The sequence below is a fragment of the Mugil cephalus genome, chromosome 12, assembly GCF_022458985.1.
Source record: "Mugil cephalus isolate CIBA_MC_2020 chromosome 12, CIBA_Mcephalus_1.1, whole genome shotgun sequence".
NCBI classification, from domain to species: domain Eukaryota; kingdom Metazoa; phylum Chordata; class Actinopteri; order Mugiliformes; family Mugilidae; genus Mugil; species Mugil cephalus.
In genome coordinates this window covers 11,857,108-11,870,587 of record NC_061781.1, presented here as the reverse complement: position 1 = coordinate 11,870,587, position 13,480 = coordinate 11,857,108, and the positions used below count along the sequence as shown (strand labels likewise).

At 39.8% G+C, this 13,480-nt stretch overlaps 1 protein-coding gene across 1 annotated transcript in view; it reads left to right on the top strand.

Annotated features, from left to right (window-relative positions):
- The first annotated feature begins 689 nt into the window (after window positions 1-689).
- The window catches only part of abca12 (ATP-binding cassette, sub-family A (ABC1), member 12), a 64,111-nt gene continuing 51,320 nt past the window's right edge, over window positions 690-13,480 (top strand). Inside the window, exons 1-16 of the mRNA XM_047600666.1 lie at window positions 690-945; window positions 1,588-1,665; window positions 1,843-1,936; window positions 5,091-5,229; window positions 5,860-5,990; window positions 6,686-6,759; window positions 7,698-7,868; window positions 8,013-8,206; window positions 8,402-8,520; window positions 8,677-8,777; window positions 9,598-9,744; window positions 10,732-10,898; window positions 11,565-11,698; window positions 12,291-12,421; window positions 12,547-12,711; window positions 13,163-13,371. Of these exons, the coding sequence (XP_047456622.1) occupies window positions 1,600-1,665; window positions 1,843-1,936; window positions 5,091-5,229; window positions 5,860-5,990; window positions 6,686-6,759; window positions 7,698-7,868; window positions 8,013-8,206; window positions 8,402-8,520; window positions 8,677-8,777; window positions 9,598-9,744; window positions 10,732-10,898; window positions 11,565-11,698; window positions 12,291-12,421; window positions 12,547-12,711; window positions 13,163-13,371 (2,042 nt within the window). The 5' untranslated portion in view covers window positions 690-945; window positions 1,588-1,599. The remainder of the gene's footprint in view (window positions 946-1,587; window positions 1,666-1,842; window positions 1,937-5,090; window positions 5,230-5,859; window positions 5,991-6,685; window positions 6,760-7,697; window positions 7,869-8,012; window positions 8,207-8,401; window positions 8,521-8,676; window positions 8,778-9,597; window positions 9,745-10,731; window positions 10,899-11,564; window positions 11,699-12,290; window positions 12,422-12,546; window positions 12,712-13,162; window positions 13,372-13,480) is intronic.

The window sequence follows — 13,480 nt, the reverse complement described above, 5'->3', positions numbered from 1 at the left end:
GTTGATGTGTCTGCCTCGGAATGTATGTGGTTACATCCTGATCGACGGCCTGACAGACTGTATCAATGTAGAAGCTTCAGCTCAAAAACAAGTTTTGGTGTGCTCCCACAAATGCGATCTTTTTTCAATCAAACAAATAAAATGTGTAGTTACGAGGCTTCCTTAATGGAAGCGCATGGGTGAATTAGCCCTGCGCCATGTTCGGGAAATTTCACGCAGCTCTCACAGCGGGGGGTCCGACCTGGGACTAATGCCGATGTGACCCAGGTCTGAAAATGCCGGGTCGACCGGGATTTTCGATGTGAAAGCGGTATAATTTAGAGTTTGTGACTCTTCTAGACCCATATTGAGAAAAACTACAACAAACTGACTGAATAAAGCGTGGTACACATTTTGCAGCTTTTGATCTCCTTATTTTGGGTTTTAAACGCACCAGTTCAACAGCATATTAGGCCAAATGGATTTTATAGAAACTATAGAATTTAAAGTCATATTTTATATTTTATACACACGTTTAGACATTTTCTAGTGGCGTTAGCAGATGTCACGGGGGCATCTCCGCTCTTCCAATTATCCACCAGCGCATGCGTAATTATCCGTTTCAGAGGAAGCCAAACCGTTTCGCTTTGCCTTGGACGCACCGCTGCACACGCCCTTCTGCACTTGCACACGTTTACTCTCACACACTCAGGAGGAGCCTCTCACACTGTCAGGGGACGAGGACGCAGCAAGGTGTAGGCTGCTGCTGCTGTGACTCCGGACTCATTCAAATACTAGTCTAACATTTATTTTTGAGCGTATTTTTTCTTTTTCTTTGCGGCACCACCGACTGATGGAAAGGGCGTCCTGCTAGGGGCCACCTAGCGCCATGACCCCCCTGACAAACCTGCGAGCTACACAAGGATAAAACATAATTTGAGCAATTCAGAGGAAAGCGACGGCCAGGTATGTGAGCAGAAGTTTGTTACATTATTATTATTATTAGAAGTAGTAGTTTTAGTAGTGATAGTAGTAGTGTATGTGAAAAAAAACTTTTAATTATTTTTCTAAAGTCATTTAGTTTGCGCATGCGGACAAGTGAAAAGTTAATCAATGTCACTAATTATTTAATAGGCTTATTATGCTAATCGTTTATACGTCATATCTGAAAGTTCGGGAATACTTTAAACGACTTGAAGTCCAGTACGTGTAATAAACACATTTATTTTTTTTATCACGGGATGACAAAAGATTTTCTGGTTCTTGATTTTCCAACCAATAGCGTTGCCAGTCTGTTATGTAAGTTTGCTGTAGATGTTCTGGTTTCCTACCTGTGAATTCTTAAAGTTAGAACTTCATATTAAAAGCATTTTTATTTACCAAATGCTGTCTGTGGATTTTTTTTTTTTTATTATTATTTATTTTTAACCATCGAAATGAACTATAAGGTCCTGGCACCTAAGATGCTTCTCTTGGAACAAAATAACACACTCTCAATCCCACTGTATATGTATATAACAAAAAGACACATGCACTATAACTTTCGGTCTAATTACATGAAAACATTTTTAAACCTATGTTCATGGATTTCCATATATTTTCCCTTAGCCTCCTCCAGTGATGGCGTTTTTTCAGCAGCTCAGGCTTCTTCTCTGGAAGAATGGACTGGCAGTCATCAGACAGCCGGTGAGTGACCCTCGAGCACAGCTGGGATTTTTCTTTCTTTCAGTTCAATACATTAGAAAGATTGTGGAGAAAAAATGTCAAAGCGCATTAATATTACACCATGTACCCCTTAAAATGCACAGCATGTGTATTGAGCTCCGATTGTTTAATGCTTTTTGACTTTATCTTGTGTTGCAGCTGTGGTCCCTGACCCTGGTCATCTGGCCTCTCGTCATCTTCATCCTCATTGCAGTGACCCGCCACCAGTTCCCTCCCGTGATAAGGGATACATGTGAGTGTCAAACCGCACTGCACAATAAAGTGGTCCAAGTCCATGTTTGGTAAATGCTGTGCATTTTCAAAATCCATTTGTCCGCATGACATTTGAAAGACGAGGCTTATTATTGTCAAATCCATTGTGAACACGGGGATATTGTATAATGTACAAATAAGCCATTAGCAAACAGAAAGCTTTTCTTACAGTAAAACCTGTCTTTTAGCTTGCTTCCGCATCTATATCATATATATATATATATATATAACATACTGAAACAAGCCAGCAAAGTTTGATGCTATTTTAAGTTTAATTTAAGAGTATGTCAGGGTGGAATGTCTGGAACTAAAGAGGAGGTTTGCATTGTGACAATACACAAACTTGACATGGAGCACAGGGCTTTTGTTTGGCATCTTAAAGGTCAGCGGCTATACTCTAGGGGACATTCCAATTTCACAATCATTGCAAACAAATGGATAGTTAAAGTCAAACATCAATGGCACTTCAGATCGGAGCCTATCCCAGAGTGGTGTTTGTGCTCGCTCATTTTTCAAACCCTTCTTACCGAGATCACATTGATTTAAATGTGGGCGAAGGTGCTGGGTTTTTCTGGGAATTGGTGACCTGTGCGCCAACAAGCCGCTTGGCGAAGCACATGTTGCAAACTCATGTTACAGCACTGGATCGCAGCACGGTTTTCAGTAAATGGCTGCAAATGGGCAGTGAAATTTGTCGTGCACCTTTAAAAGAACACTCAAACCCTTTGCACTCGCTCACGATATTTATTGTAACTTCTGTGGAAAACAGGCTGCGGTCTCACCTCCCGTTTTTGTTTGTTTAGCCGTGTTTGAAGGCTCAGATTCATAGAAATCTGGCATTGATTTATGTTTAATTTAATATTTATATTTAAGATAAGTTAAGATAAGATAAGATAACCCTTTTAATTTATCCCACCGTGGGGAATTTCTTTAGTGTTGCAGCAACATATACTATTAAGAACAGTGCACACAAAAAGCGAAAAGAAAACCTTAAACACATTTTTAAAATAGCCTAATTAGATGTAACAGCTGTTCTACAAATGTGGTCTTCTGGGAGCAGGCTTGGTTAAGCACAGCCTCACAGCAGCAGGAAGGTTAGCGCTTCTTTACACAGCACTGGGGTTGTAGCGGACCTCTGAAGGACCCAAGTGTCCTCTTAGCATGTAGAGTCTGCTCTGGCCTTTCTTATAAATTGCTCTAGCGTGGTCCGGGACCCGTCTGGCCATGCTAGGCTGAACAATCAATGGTAGCCTTCAGTCATGTTTAGTGTTTCAATTGGTGTGTCAACACAAGGAATATCCTCTTGTGTTGGGAGGCAAGTGTTACAATCATGCTTTGGGAAGTAGTAATGCTGATATACCTTTACTGTGTTACGTGTTCCTAAATGACGGTCAAGTAATTATGTGTTTTTTTTTTTTAATGCTTTTCCACCTCTTTATAGAACACTAAAATCTAGTGAAGTTGCTCCACCTATTTAACAGTTTAATTTCCTGGATTCATTGTCTTCCCTCTAGCCATGCTAGCCATACATTTATGCTATACAAGTATTTATCTGTGTGAATTTAGATGACAATCGTGACATGTTTTGCGTTTTTCAAAATGAGTGTCTAGGTTTCATAACGATTCAACTGATGTTCAATTCAGTTTCATGTACATAGCATCAATAACAATGCAAATTGTCATGAGACGCTTTACAAAACCCGGGCCTGAAACCCCCAAGAGAAAGCACTAAAGGCGAAACGAAACCTTGAGCAGTACCCAGCTCACGCGGAGGGAGCCACATGCATGTGGCTGGCAGGTAGAGACGGACAAAGAGAGAGAAGACGGCGACAGGGGAGAATCGAGACGATACATACGTCTGACTAAAGCGTACATGTGGATTTGAGTCGTGATGCAAATACAAGGTGTAGCAGAGGCACGTTGCCGTTTATAGGGCCCTCATTGTAAAACTTCAAAATTTCAACCATAAAGAGTTATTTTAGGGTAGAAGAAGAAGACTTTTTACTTTCGTGACATTTTCCATTTTTGTGTAGAAGGTTAATATTAATGTATTTACAATAAATGGTTTCTTTAGACTTTTAGAACATAAGTTCTGACTCATCCACCCTGATTCATCAACACACACGGTATCACATTGGACAACATTAGGCCACTTCTTCATGATACCTAATAGATTAGATTAGATACTTTGTTAATCCCGAGGGTTAAAAAAGTTATCAGACATGATTACTCGCCCGATAAAGGGTTAATGATGGATAGGGGAGGGGTCATGGCCTTCATTCATCATCTGCTACTGTATGTTATGCCATCACCAGCAGAGAATGCCGGACATGCAGTGTTCCGTGCTATCTAATCACAGTCGCTTGACTGCAACCTGATCTTCAGCCTCTTCACGTCTTTTTATTTTTTTGTTTGTTTTGTTTTCTTTCTTTTGTTCTCACCTGAAGCAATAGCTTCAGATTGTTTCAGGCAAAAGACAGTATAAGTTACACCCAGGTCATGATACAGATCGGGCTCCGATCCTACGGGCCAGAGAACAGTTGTGAAATCGACTTCTCCAAACTGATTTTCTTCTTTAATTCCCCCGTTAGCTTTGTTTCCTAACAGCCTGTGCGTGTACCATGTATAACTTAGACTTACACTTAGAAAGAGTTTAATCATCCACCAGAGAACTTGCTTGGTCACAGTAGCTTAGTTTCACATAAAAACACTTACGCCACGAAATACCAGAAGTAAAAAGAAAGATAAAATAAAATATAGTTCAAATAAAATTAAAATATAGTTAAAATCTAGTGAAAACCTAAATAAAATAGTATCTGCAAATAATGCCATGTGAGCAAATGTACAAGAAATAGAGATGGAAGTAAGCATATATTGTTCAGGAGTGATAATAAGGGGCAATAGTGTGCATTAACACAAATAACATGGAGTTATCTGTTACAGAGAGGTGAGCTGTCGGATAGAATAGGGTATGACGATGATATGGTTTTCGACTTGATTACATGCTTACGTTTTACCTGTAACTCACTTCAAGTACCGTGAGAATTTGGGCAAATTTACACAATTGAGGACTTTAAAGCAAATCCTAAATTAAGTCCAGTTGTCAGGACAAACCACTGTCGTGTCTCCTCCAGGTTACGTGGGACCTCGGAACCTGCCGAGCACAGGCTTCTTTCCTTTCCTTCAGACCCTCTTGTGCAACACAGACAGCAGCTGCCATAACAAATCTCGCCTGATGGACCCAGGTGTATCAAAAGCATCGAGGAGTAAAAGGTACCCCGTTAATCTGTTGTCACACCTTTACTGCAGTAACACCAAATCCACATCCCAATCATCAACCTTGCATTGGAGCTGTTTCACTACTATATTGAAGGTCTCTGCGTTTTTTGCATCATATGACTCTAAAAGAAAAGAGGTTTGCATAAGATCCATGAGTCACAAAGAAAGGCCACACCTCTACATAACAGGCTCACATGAGACAATTAGTCACTGTTATTATGGAAATATACCAACAACAGACATTCCCCCATGGAGGTGGGAAGTGGCATTGACTCTTACTTAACAATGGCTTGCCACGTTTTGTTCTGTAGCAGATGACTGACAAAATATTTTTTCGTCAACGATATTTTCTTTAAAACGTCCGTGTCAACATGCAGAGTTTCGTAATCAGGCACCTGGCTGCTTTGTCATAGGTCAAGTTAGTAGAACTGCTTCTTCTTCCACGCAGAGGAATGACAGTGGCCCAGAAAAACCTGTTCGTCAAACTTTCACCCTTCTGCGAAACAAGTGTTTGATTTTAGAGAAGCTAAGTCAGACTACCTGAGTTCATAATGCCACAAGAAAAACAAAATCAATGAACAGTTCTTTATGACCTTGTTTTATCCTTTTGAATATGTTTGACAGATCTACACTCTTGTCAGAACCTTCCCCGCTGGCAAGCCTTGCTGACGGGCCAGAGTTCTTCAACTTTGCTTTCCCCAGTGAGTCTAGGGATGATGCCACAGAACTGTTTAAGCTCTTGGACAACATTTTGGGTATGCTATCTCGCTTTACTTGAAAAAAGATTCTCCCTCATAGATTCTCACTTCCAATTCCGGTAGCAATTTGAGAACCTTTACGTCATGTTTACGTGTTTAAATCAACAAGTCTTATCTAAAGACCTTTAACAGGGGCCTGTTTTATGCGGAGACATTAAGAGACAATAAGAAACAACACCTTTAGCAGATGAAACAAGCACAAACATTTCAGTGTTTTTAAAGAGTAATTGAAAACCTGGGAAATGTCCCTGCTCATTTTCTTGCTGACAGTGAAATGTTAACATCAATATCTGCCTGTTCAGTATGAAGTTGGAGCTACAACAAATAGCTTTGGGGGAAATATTGGTCCTGGCGTCTTCTGGAAGTTAAAAACGTCATGTCGGTTTGGTAGACAAACAAGATGTAACGTGTTAATTAATTAGTGCTTGTCCAGGTGAGAAGATAATTGGATTTTATTTTATACTTTTTATCAGTCTTTGTGGTAAGCTCAGCTAATCATGTCCTGATAGGTTTATATTAACGTCTAGATGTTTCCAGGAAGTGTGGACCCACACTTCCTGGAAACATCAAATTCTTCATCTTTCTCACATCTTACATTATAAAGTGACTGCAATATCAGTCATTACTGTAACTGCCAGGTCTACAGGTATTACAGTCTGCCAGGACTTCAAGCATGTGTTCTTGTCTTAAAGGCCCCTCGCACCAAGGACACTCCAGTAATGTCTCTTTCATGAGCGCCATCAGCACTGCTCTTCCACAAGATCAGGTGGGTACTTGTATTGAAAAAGAAGAAGATCAAATTTAGTCCATTTTAATTCCCACAACGATGAAGCCACTCATCAGATCATTTTTCAGCTACAACACAAACCCCACACTGCCGCTAAAATGACAAGGGGTGCAGTCATTAATAATAGATTTTGTCATTTATAGCTGAACTGAATTAAGTCCTGATAGGATTGACTTGGCTCAACAGCACAAATAAAGAATATGTTTTTTTTTCATTTAATTATTAACTACAACTATAATTAATTCACAGAATTAGTAAATCTTTACCCTGTGAAGCAGCCTGAATTTCCCCAACCCGGAACATGTTTATGGAGGAAAGTTTATGTGATGTTGCTAGCAGATTCACATTGGGATTAGAATTGAATTTGGCTACACCAGGCTTATTACACAGCTTATTACCGATTATGATAGTATAGTACTATAATAGTACATGTATATGACTGAGTGTGATGTTTGATCACAAGGCGATAATTATGAATGCTTCTTAAATAATAGAGCTGCATTACAACTGGTCATAATCCTTTTGTCATTTCATTTTTTGCTGTGCTAACACTTTACATTTATGCTGTATCATGTGGCAAGTAAGTGCAACTTTTTAACCCTGTAAGACCTGAACATTCGCCTGCACATAGAAAAACTTGTGGTATTTAAATTACCATAACTCACCGATGGACAAACTTCCCAGTGTTTAGCCACACTGAAGTTCGTCAATTGCGCAAACCATTGTGAATTACAATAATTGAAATACTGCATGCTTTAATGGCTCGCCAGTGATCCATTCAGGCTTTAGGCATGTTTATAAGTCAGTGCTTTGTTATAATTAATGAGTATATATTGGAAGTGTATTTGTGATTTGGAATTAATCACTTAAATCCAGTAATATCACCTGATAAATTCACATAACTGTGTGTCTTGCAGGAGTCCATGGACAAAATGCTTGAGTCAGTGAACCTGTTGAAGAGGGCCTTCTGCACTGTGACTCTGCCCATCGCAAACACAACCTCACCCAATGCCTTCACCTACGCTGTGGTCACGTTCTGCAAGAGCAACGACACTGTGTTCGAAGCTTCACTCGTCACAGTCAACCAAGTATGTCGTCAGCGTGGTGGGATGGCAGCGGCTCCAGGCTTCAGCTTTGGTCTAAGCTTCGCGTGAAGCATATTTTGTTCAACTTCATTTAAACGAACGGAAGCTGTCACATGTGATAACTCAGATGTTGTCTCTGGTGTTAAGATACTGACCGAGCTGATGCTGACCAAACCTGAAGAGATGGTGTCGGCGGCTGGGCTGACTATGATGTTCTTCAACCAGCTACAAAATCAGACCTCACTGTGGGACGGCCTTCTTACTATTCCTCAACTCCTCTCGCCCCAATCCTTTGACCAAATGCTGGGCAGCACCAAAGCTCTGCTCACAAATATGCAGGGGTAATGTACTTTCAGTCATGGAAGAATGTAAACTCGAATGAAGGGTAGCTTTTTGAAGGTGTGGCATGTTTTGTAAAAATGATATCAGTGGCTTAGGCATTCAGACCAGGAACAGAGCAAAATGAGACTGTTGTGTGTTTGCCCTCTGTCAGTTCCTAACTTATGATTATGTTTTCTTTACAATGCCCTCTATAGTGTCATGCAATTCATTCAGAGCAATTTCCCCGAAACTGGCGACTCACTCTCCACTGTGCATACACTGCTTGCTGGAAGCATCAACATGATCCACTATGTTCAGAATTGGCCTGGAAGACGTAAGTCCGCACCCTTAACTTCATACAGTCCGTTCCTGTATTGTCTGGTTCTGCGAACAGCTGCTATTTTGGGACTGCGGCCATGCAAACACCAGGAATATGTTAACAATCGAGTTCTGTGTTGGCATTTGACTTTGTGATGCAATTCTTTTTCAGATGTTTCCATTTCTCTCGGGGAGGTTGTCACATTGCCGAACATTTCACTGAGTGATATAGTCAAACGGGTACTACAAGAAGTTCAGATCCCACTGGACAAGGTAAACCTGTGCCACAGAATACGTTTCTGCGCTGTGCAGGAAACAGCATCATCAAAACATTAAGCCTCTGGTTCAAAACAAGAGGCCTGACATAAAAAAACAACAGCTTCATAAGAAGGAAGGACAATTTGAACTTGGAATTACTAATAATTAAGGTTGAAAAGCCGTGACACACCAAGCCAAGTGTCAGCAGATTGCTAGCGTCAGATAATCAGCGAGCTTCTGTCGCCTCCGTTTTTTCAGTTTGTCCCATACCGTTGACACTAGTCTGAGGCCCCATCGCTGGCTTTTCTGCCCGCTGAGAGATTTCTCCGACCTTTCTTGTTTTTCAAGTTTGTCTTGAAAAGTTGAATGCCAATAATTTCCCAATAATAATCTGGAATGAATAAAGTGTAGAGCAAAGGATCAACGTTATTCTGAAGAGGCCAACTCTGTAAAATGGTTTGTAGCTCTTTTTAACTTGGTAGCCTCACAGCTAATTATAGCCCTTCTGGTTTCCCAGTCTTTCGCTTTCATCAAAACAAAGGGAGCAGCACACTCCCAGAAAGTTGTATTGTAAAGGCATGCAGTAAGGCATGCAGTAACACAGAAAGATCTGGTCATTTCTTCACATCTTGTTTTTTAAATTTTTATTCAATTTTGGAAAATTATTATGTACTACCTATTATACTGTACATGTTTATCTTTCTTGTGAAGAGTAAGAATATTATTCTCACGGTCGATGTGATATGCAACATATATACAGTATACATGTTGAGTCTCCACAAAGTGTCTGACCACAATTCAAGTTTAAGTACCACAGTTGTCCTCTCTGTTTTAGGCCATTGGCTTGACATTGGACAAAGACATGGTGCGTTTTTACCTGTGTGACAACAGCAGCAACCCGATGTGGCTAACAGCAGCATGCAGTACAGGCACTGTGGACATGCTTCTGAGCTGGATCAGCCCTGACAAGGTGGCACAGCAGGTAGGCTAAAATCATGAATGTTATTTATATCAAAAAGATGTCCATAAGTTATTCGTTCTGTGACCGGGCCAGTTTTCTTGTGACCTAGACTGTCACTCGGCTGTAGCTTTTACCGTCTCATGTTGCTTGTCTCCTGAACTGGTTCTTCCAGTGCTGCCTTCAGAAGTAGCTGAATTCAGAGTATAATTAGTCGATCGCTCCGGGAAAGCCCTTTGCTATAGCAACAAGCACCCCTTGGCTGCACCTGTGGGAACAGAAACCTTGTGGATATCCACTTAGCACTGCCATAATGGTATATATGGTCTCATGATATAGCTCACAGTCAGTTGTAATTACTTGTTTACTCTTTCAGCCAGTCAACTTGGCATCAATTAGTTATGTCATGTGGACATGATATGTTGTGCTCATTTTATGATGTAATATAGTGCTATTGATTGACTAAAATCTTTGGTCTTGCTAGGATACACTTGTTGTTAACTGTTAATAGTAAGTTTACTATCACTTCCCTTTTTCTTTAAAATGCTGGGAACCACTGTCCATCAAAATCACAGTTTACATGGACATCTTCTAGTTGAAGAAATATAAAGCTCCATGGCACTATCAAGACATAAAGTATGTATATGTAGAATACTGAAACTGTTCGTAACTTCACAATAAAGATATGTTTTTATTTAGATTCTGAAGGCCAAAGTACAGTTTGACCAATTTCTTTTAGCAGTACCCGTTTAACTCCTAGCAGTTGATCAAAATCGAGTTTTATGTTGATTCCACTTTAAAAGAAATTTAGCTACAAATAGGCAATGCAACGAAGTAGCTAGTTCAGCCCGTGTATCTGGAGAAAGGTCAGCACTACCACTAACCACGTTGGATTTTGATATTTTTTTTTGTTCTCGGCATAAATGTAGCATTAATTTGACTTTCTGCTTGAGAAAAGTGTGGAACCGACTTGTCCTTTTGTCCTCCTTATGTCAACCCTGTCATTCCCAGGCTCTCCTTGCGTGGAGTAAGCATGTCGCGCCACATGATGTGTCCTTTGCCAAAGGGTTGGTGGAGATTCTGATGGGAGAGTTGCCTTCAGGTGGACAAGGGGGTTCCAACTTCACAAGGAGCCGTCGTAGCTTGGAAACACAACCACAAAACATCGAGGAGGAGCTGTATGTACAGTAGTGTCGTCTCTCCAAAAGCTAATTAAAATGCTGCAGAATGAATTTTAGAGTTTTTTTGTGTGTCTTGCGTCATCAGATAGGTTCTAGGAACTACCAATACTGAAAAGTCCCATAAAAAAAGTCCCTGGGGATTGCTAGCCATTTTGTCGCCACTCATAAAGGAGTGTGATAGTGTGTTGTAACTGACCCACATTCTTATCTTATTCAGTTTGTTCTCTGTGAAAAATTCTAAGCAAAAATTTTCAAAGTTAAAATACTCTCCATAAATGAACGACAGGCTTAAAGAATAATCTTTGTCTCATTTCTTGTAAGTGACAACTGTGTAAATTACAATTTTAAACACTTTATAGAAGTTTTGATTCATAACTTCTATACAGTCCTCTTTAATAGTTGCTTGTTGGAAATTGGGAAGTGTTGTATAAAGGCTTTATCCTTTATGTTACAGAATGTTTGAAGTCATTTTTCACATCCAGAACTCTCTTGTTTGAAACATTTTTCTTAAGAGGAACATGTTGGAAACTTTTTCATTTATTTATTTTTAAAATCTTGAACTTGAAATATCTTTAAATATTCTTTAATGTCTGTTTTTTTGTGAATTTTGTGTTCAAGTTAATGTGCCTGTTTGCACTTAATCTGGAGTCTTTGCTTTGGCAGGTTTTTGGCGGTAGGTCAGGTGGTGATGGACATTATAAAAGTGGTGCCTCCAGTGGATATGGTTTTCCAGAGGATCCTTACAACAGCGTTTCAGTCCATGAAGACAGTGACACTGGGCTTAGGCACTGTAGAAGGTATGACAACATGTTTGTAGCTCCTGTATGAGGATCAGCTGAAATGTCTTTTTTTTTTTTTACTGTCTATTCAGAAATGTAGACAACAGCCTGAAAATCAAAAACAAATGCAATGAAGAGTTAACACTTACAAATATCAAAAGCAGAGAGACTAAATTGAAAACTTCCACGCAGTCAAAACATTTCTTGTGTTCTGTGAAGCAACAAGACTTTTTGTGACATACTTCCAGAACCACTATTGTTATCTTCATACAGACTATTCATTGTTTATTGTGTAACCAAAAGCTGAATGGATCAAGTTCACACCCTTTCTCAAGGGACTGGTGGAAGACAAAAAATGCTGAAACTAAGACCGGTTGTTTTAACACACTGAAAAGAGATACACATATATAATGGAAAAATTGGAACACTTCAGAGAAAACAATCCCCTGGGATTTATATTGCGAAGAAACCAGCTTCCAAAGTTGAATTTCTTTTAAAACCCGGCTTCTATTGTTTGGCCTCACCTGAAATCTAGACTTCTCGCTAATCTAGTGAACTGACCAGACTTTGTCTTTTTGTTTCTTATTTCCCATCTAAACATGACTTACAGAAATGATGAGCAATATCCTGAAAGATGCGGATCACCTCCAGCTGACTTATCAAATGTTGCTGACTAACCAGTCTGAGGCCAGCGTTTGGATTGGCCGTGTCCTGGACAGTGTGATGGAAATGATAATGAAGGTATCCTTGTCCCTGTGACGTCTGATACCAAAACATCAGGGCATGACATGTTTGAGGTTTTTTGACTGTACACAGTGCTGATAAAGGTAGCAAACAGTGGGTGATGGTGTTGTCTGTTTTACCAGGCTATGGGATCACAGTCTGTCACTTGTGAAGAATTTCTGAGGCCCATCGAGTGGCTCTTATCCACCAAGAGCATCAAGGTTGACGTGTGGAGGTCAATGATCTGCCAAAACAGCTCCTCTGTAGAGGAAGTTTTTCTGATGGACTGGATGCCTTTGATTCAAAAGGTATAAATGACTAAACTGCATTTAAAGAGTTTGTTTTTCCAAAGTGAAAGGTGCTGGTTCAAAAACTATGAATGGTTTTGTGATTCCTTGTCAAACTTAGTGCTTGATTTTATTGTTTTTATGATAGATATTAATATGTTTCTTGAATTATCGTTGAATGCGTTTATTGTAAAAATATACTGAACATTTGTCAGTTAATAAACACTGTAGGTGTTTACATAGGATGATCTAATTAATAAAGACAATAGGAACAGATTCTTTCCAAAGAATCAATTCTAGAAACTACATATAAATGGTTCACTAAAAACTATAAATAGTCCCTAAAGATGTCTTTGTTCCATTTGCTTTTTGTTTTGCGTTTTCAGGATAATGCTGCTAACCTGCTTTATGCCAGGCTTCTAGCTAAATGCATGATCCAGTGAATTATAATACTTGTTTTTGTAATTGCCAGGGAAACGAACTGTACTACACCCTCACAGGCGAAGCAGACTACAACGTAACACTTCCCATGATTCTCTCCGCATGGCACAAGTTGTATAATGGCAGCTTGCAGTTTGTCGTGGTCTTGGACGAACTGATGAAGGGGCTGGGTGGGGAGTACTGGACGAACTGGATGCCTGAAGACAATGCTGATGACGTTACTGGAACTCTTCAGCAAAGGTCTTGAGAAAGAGCTCATTGTGTACCTCATTCCACCGCATATCTACTTTTGATCTGATCGATTCATTAGCTATCTTGTCAGTCTAAATTTTTGTATGACATCCACATG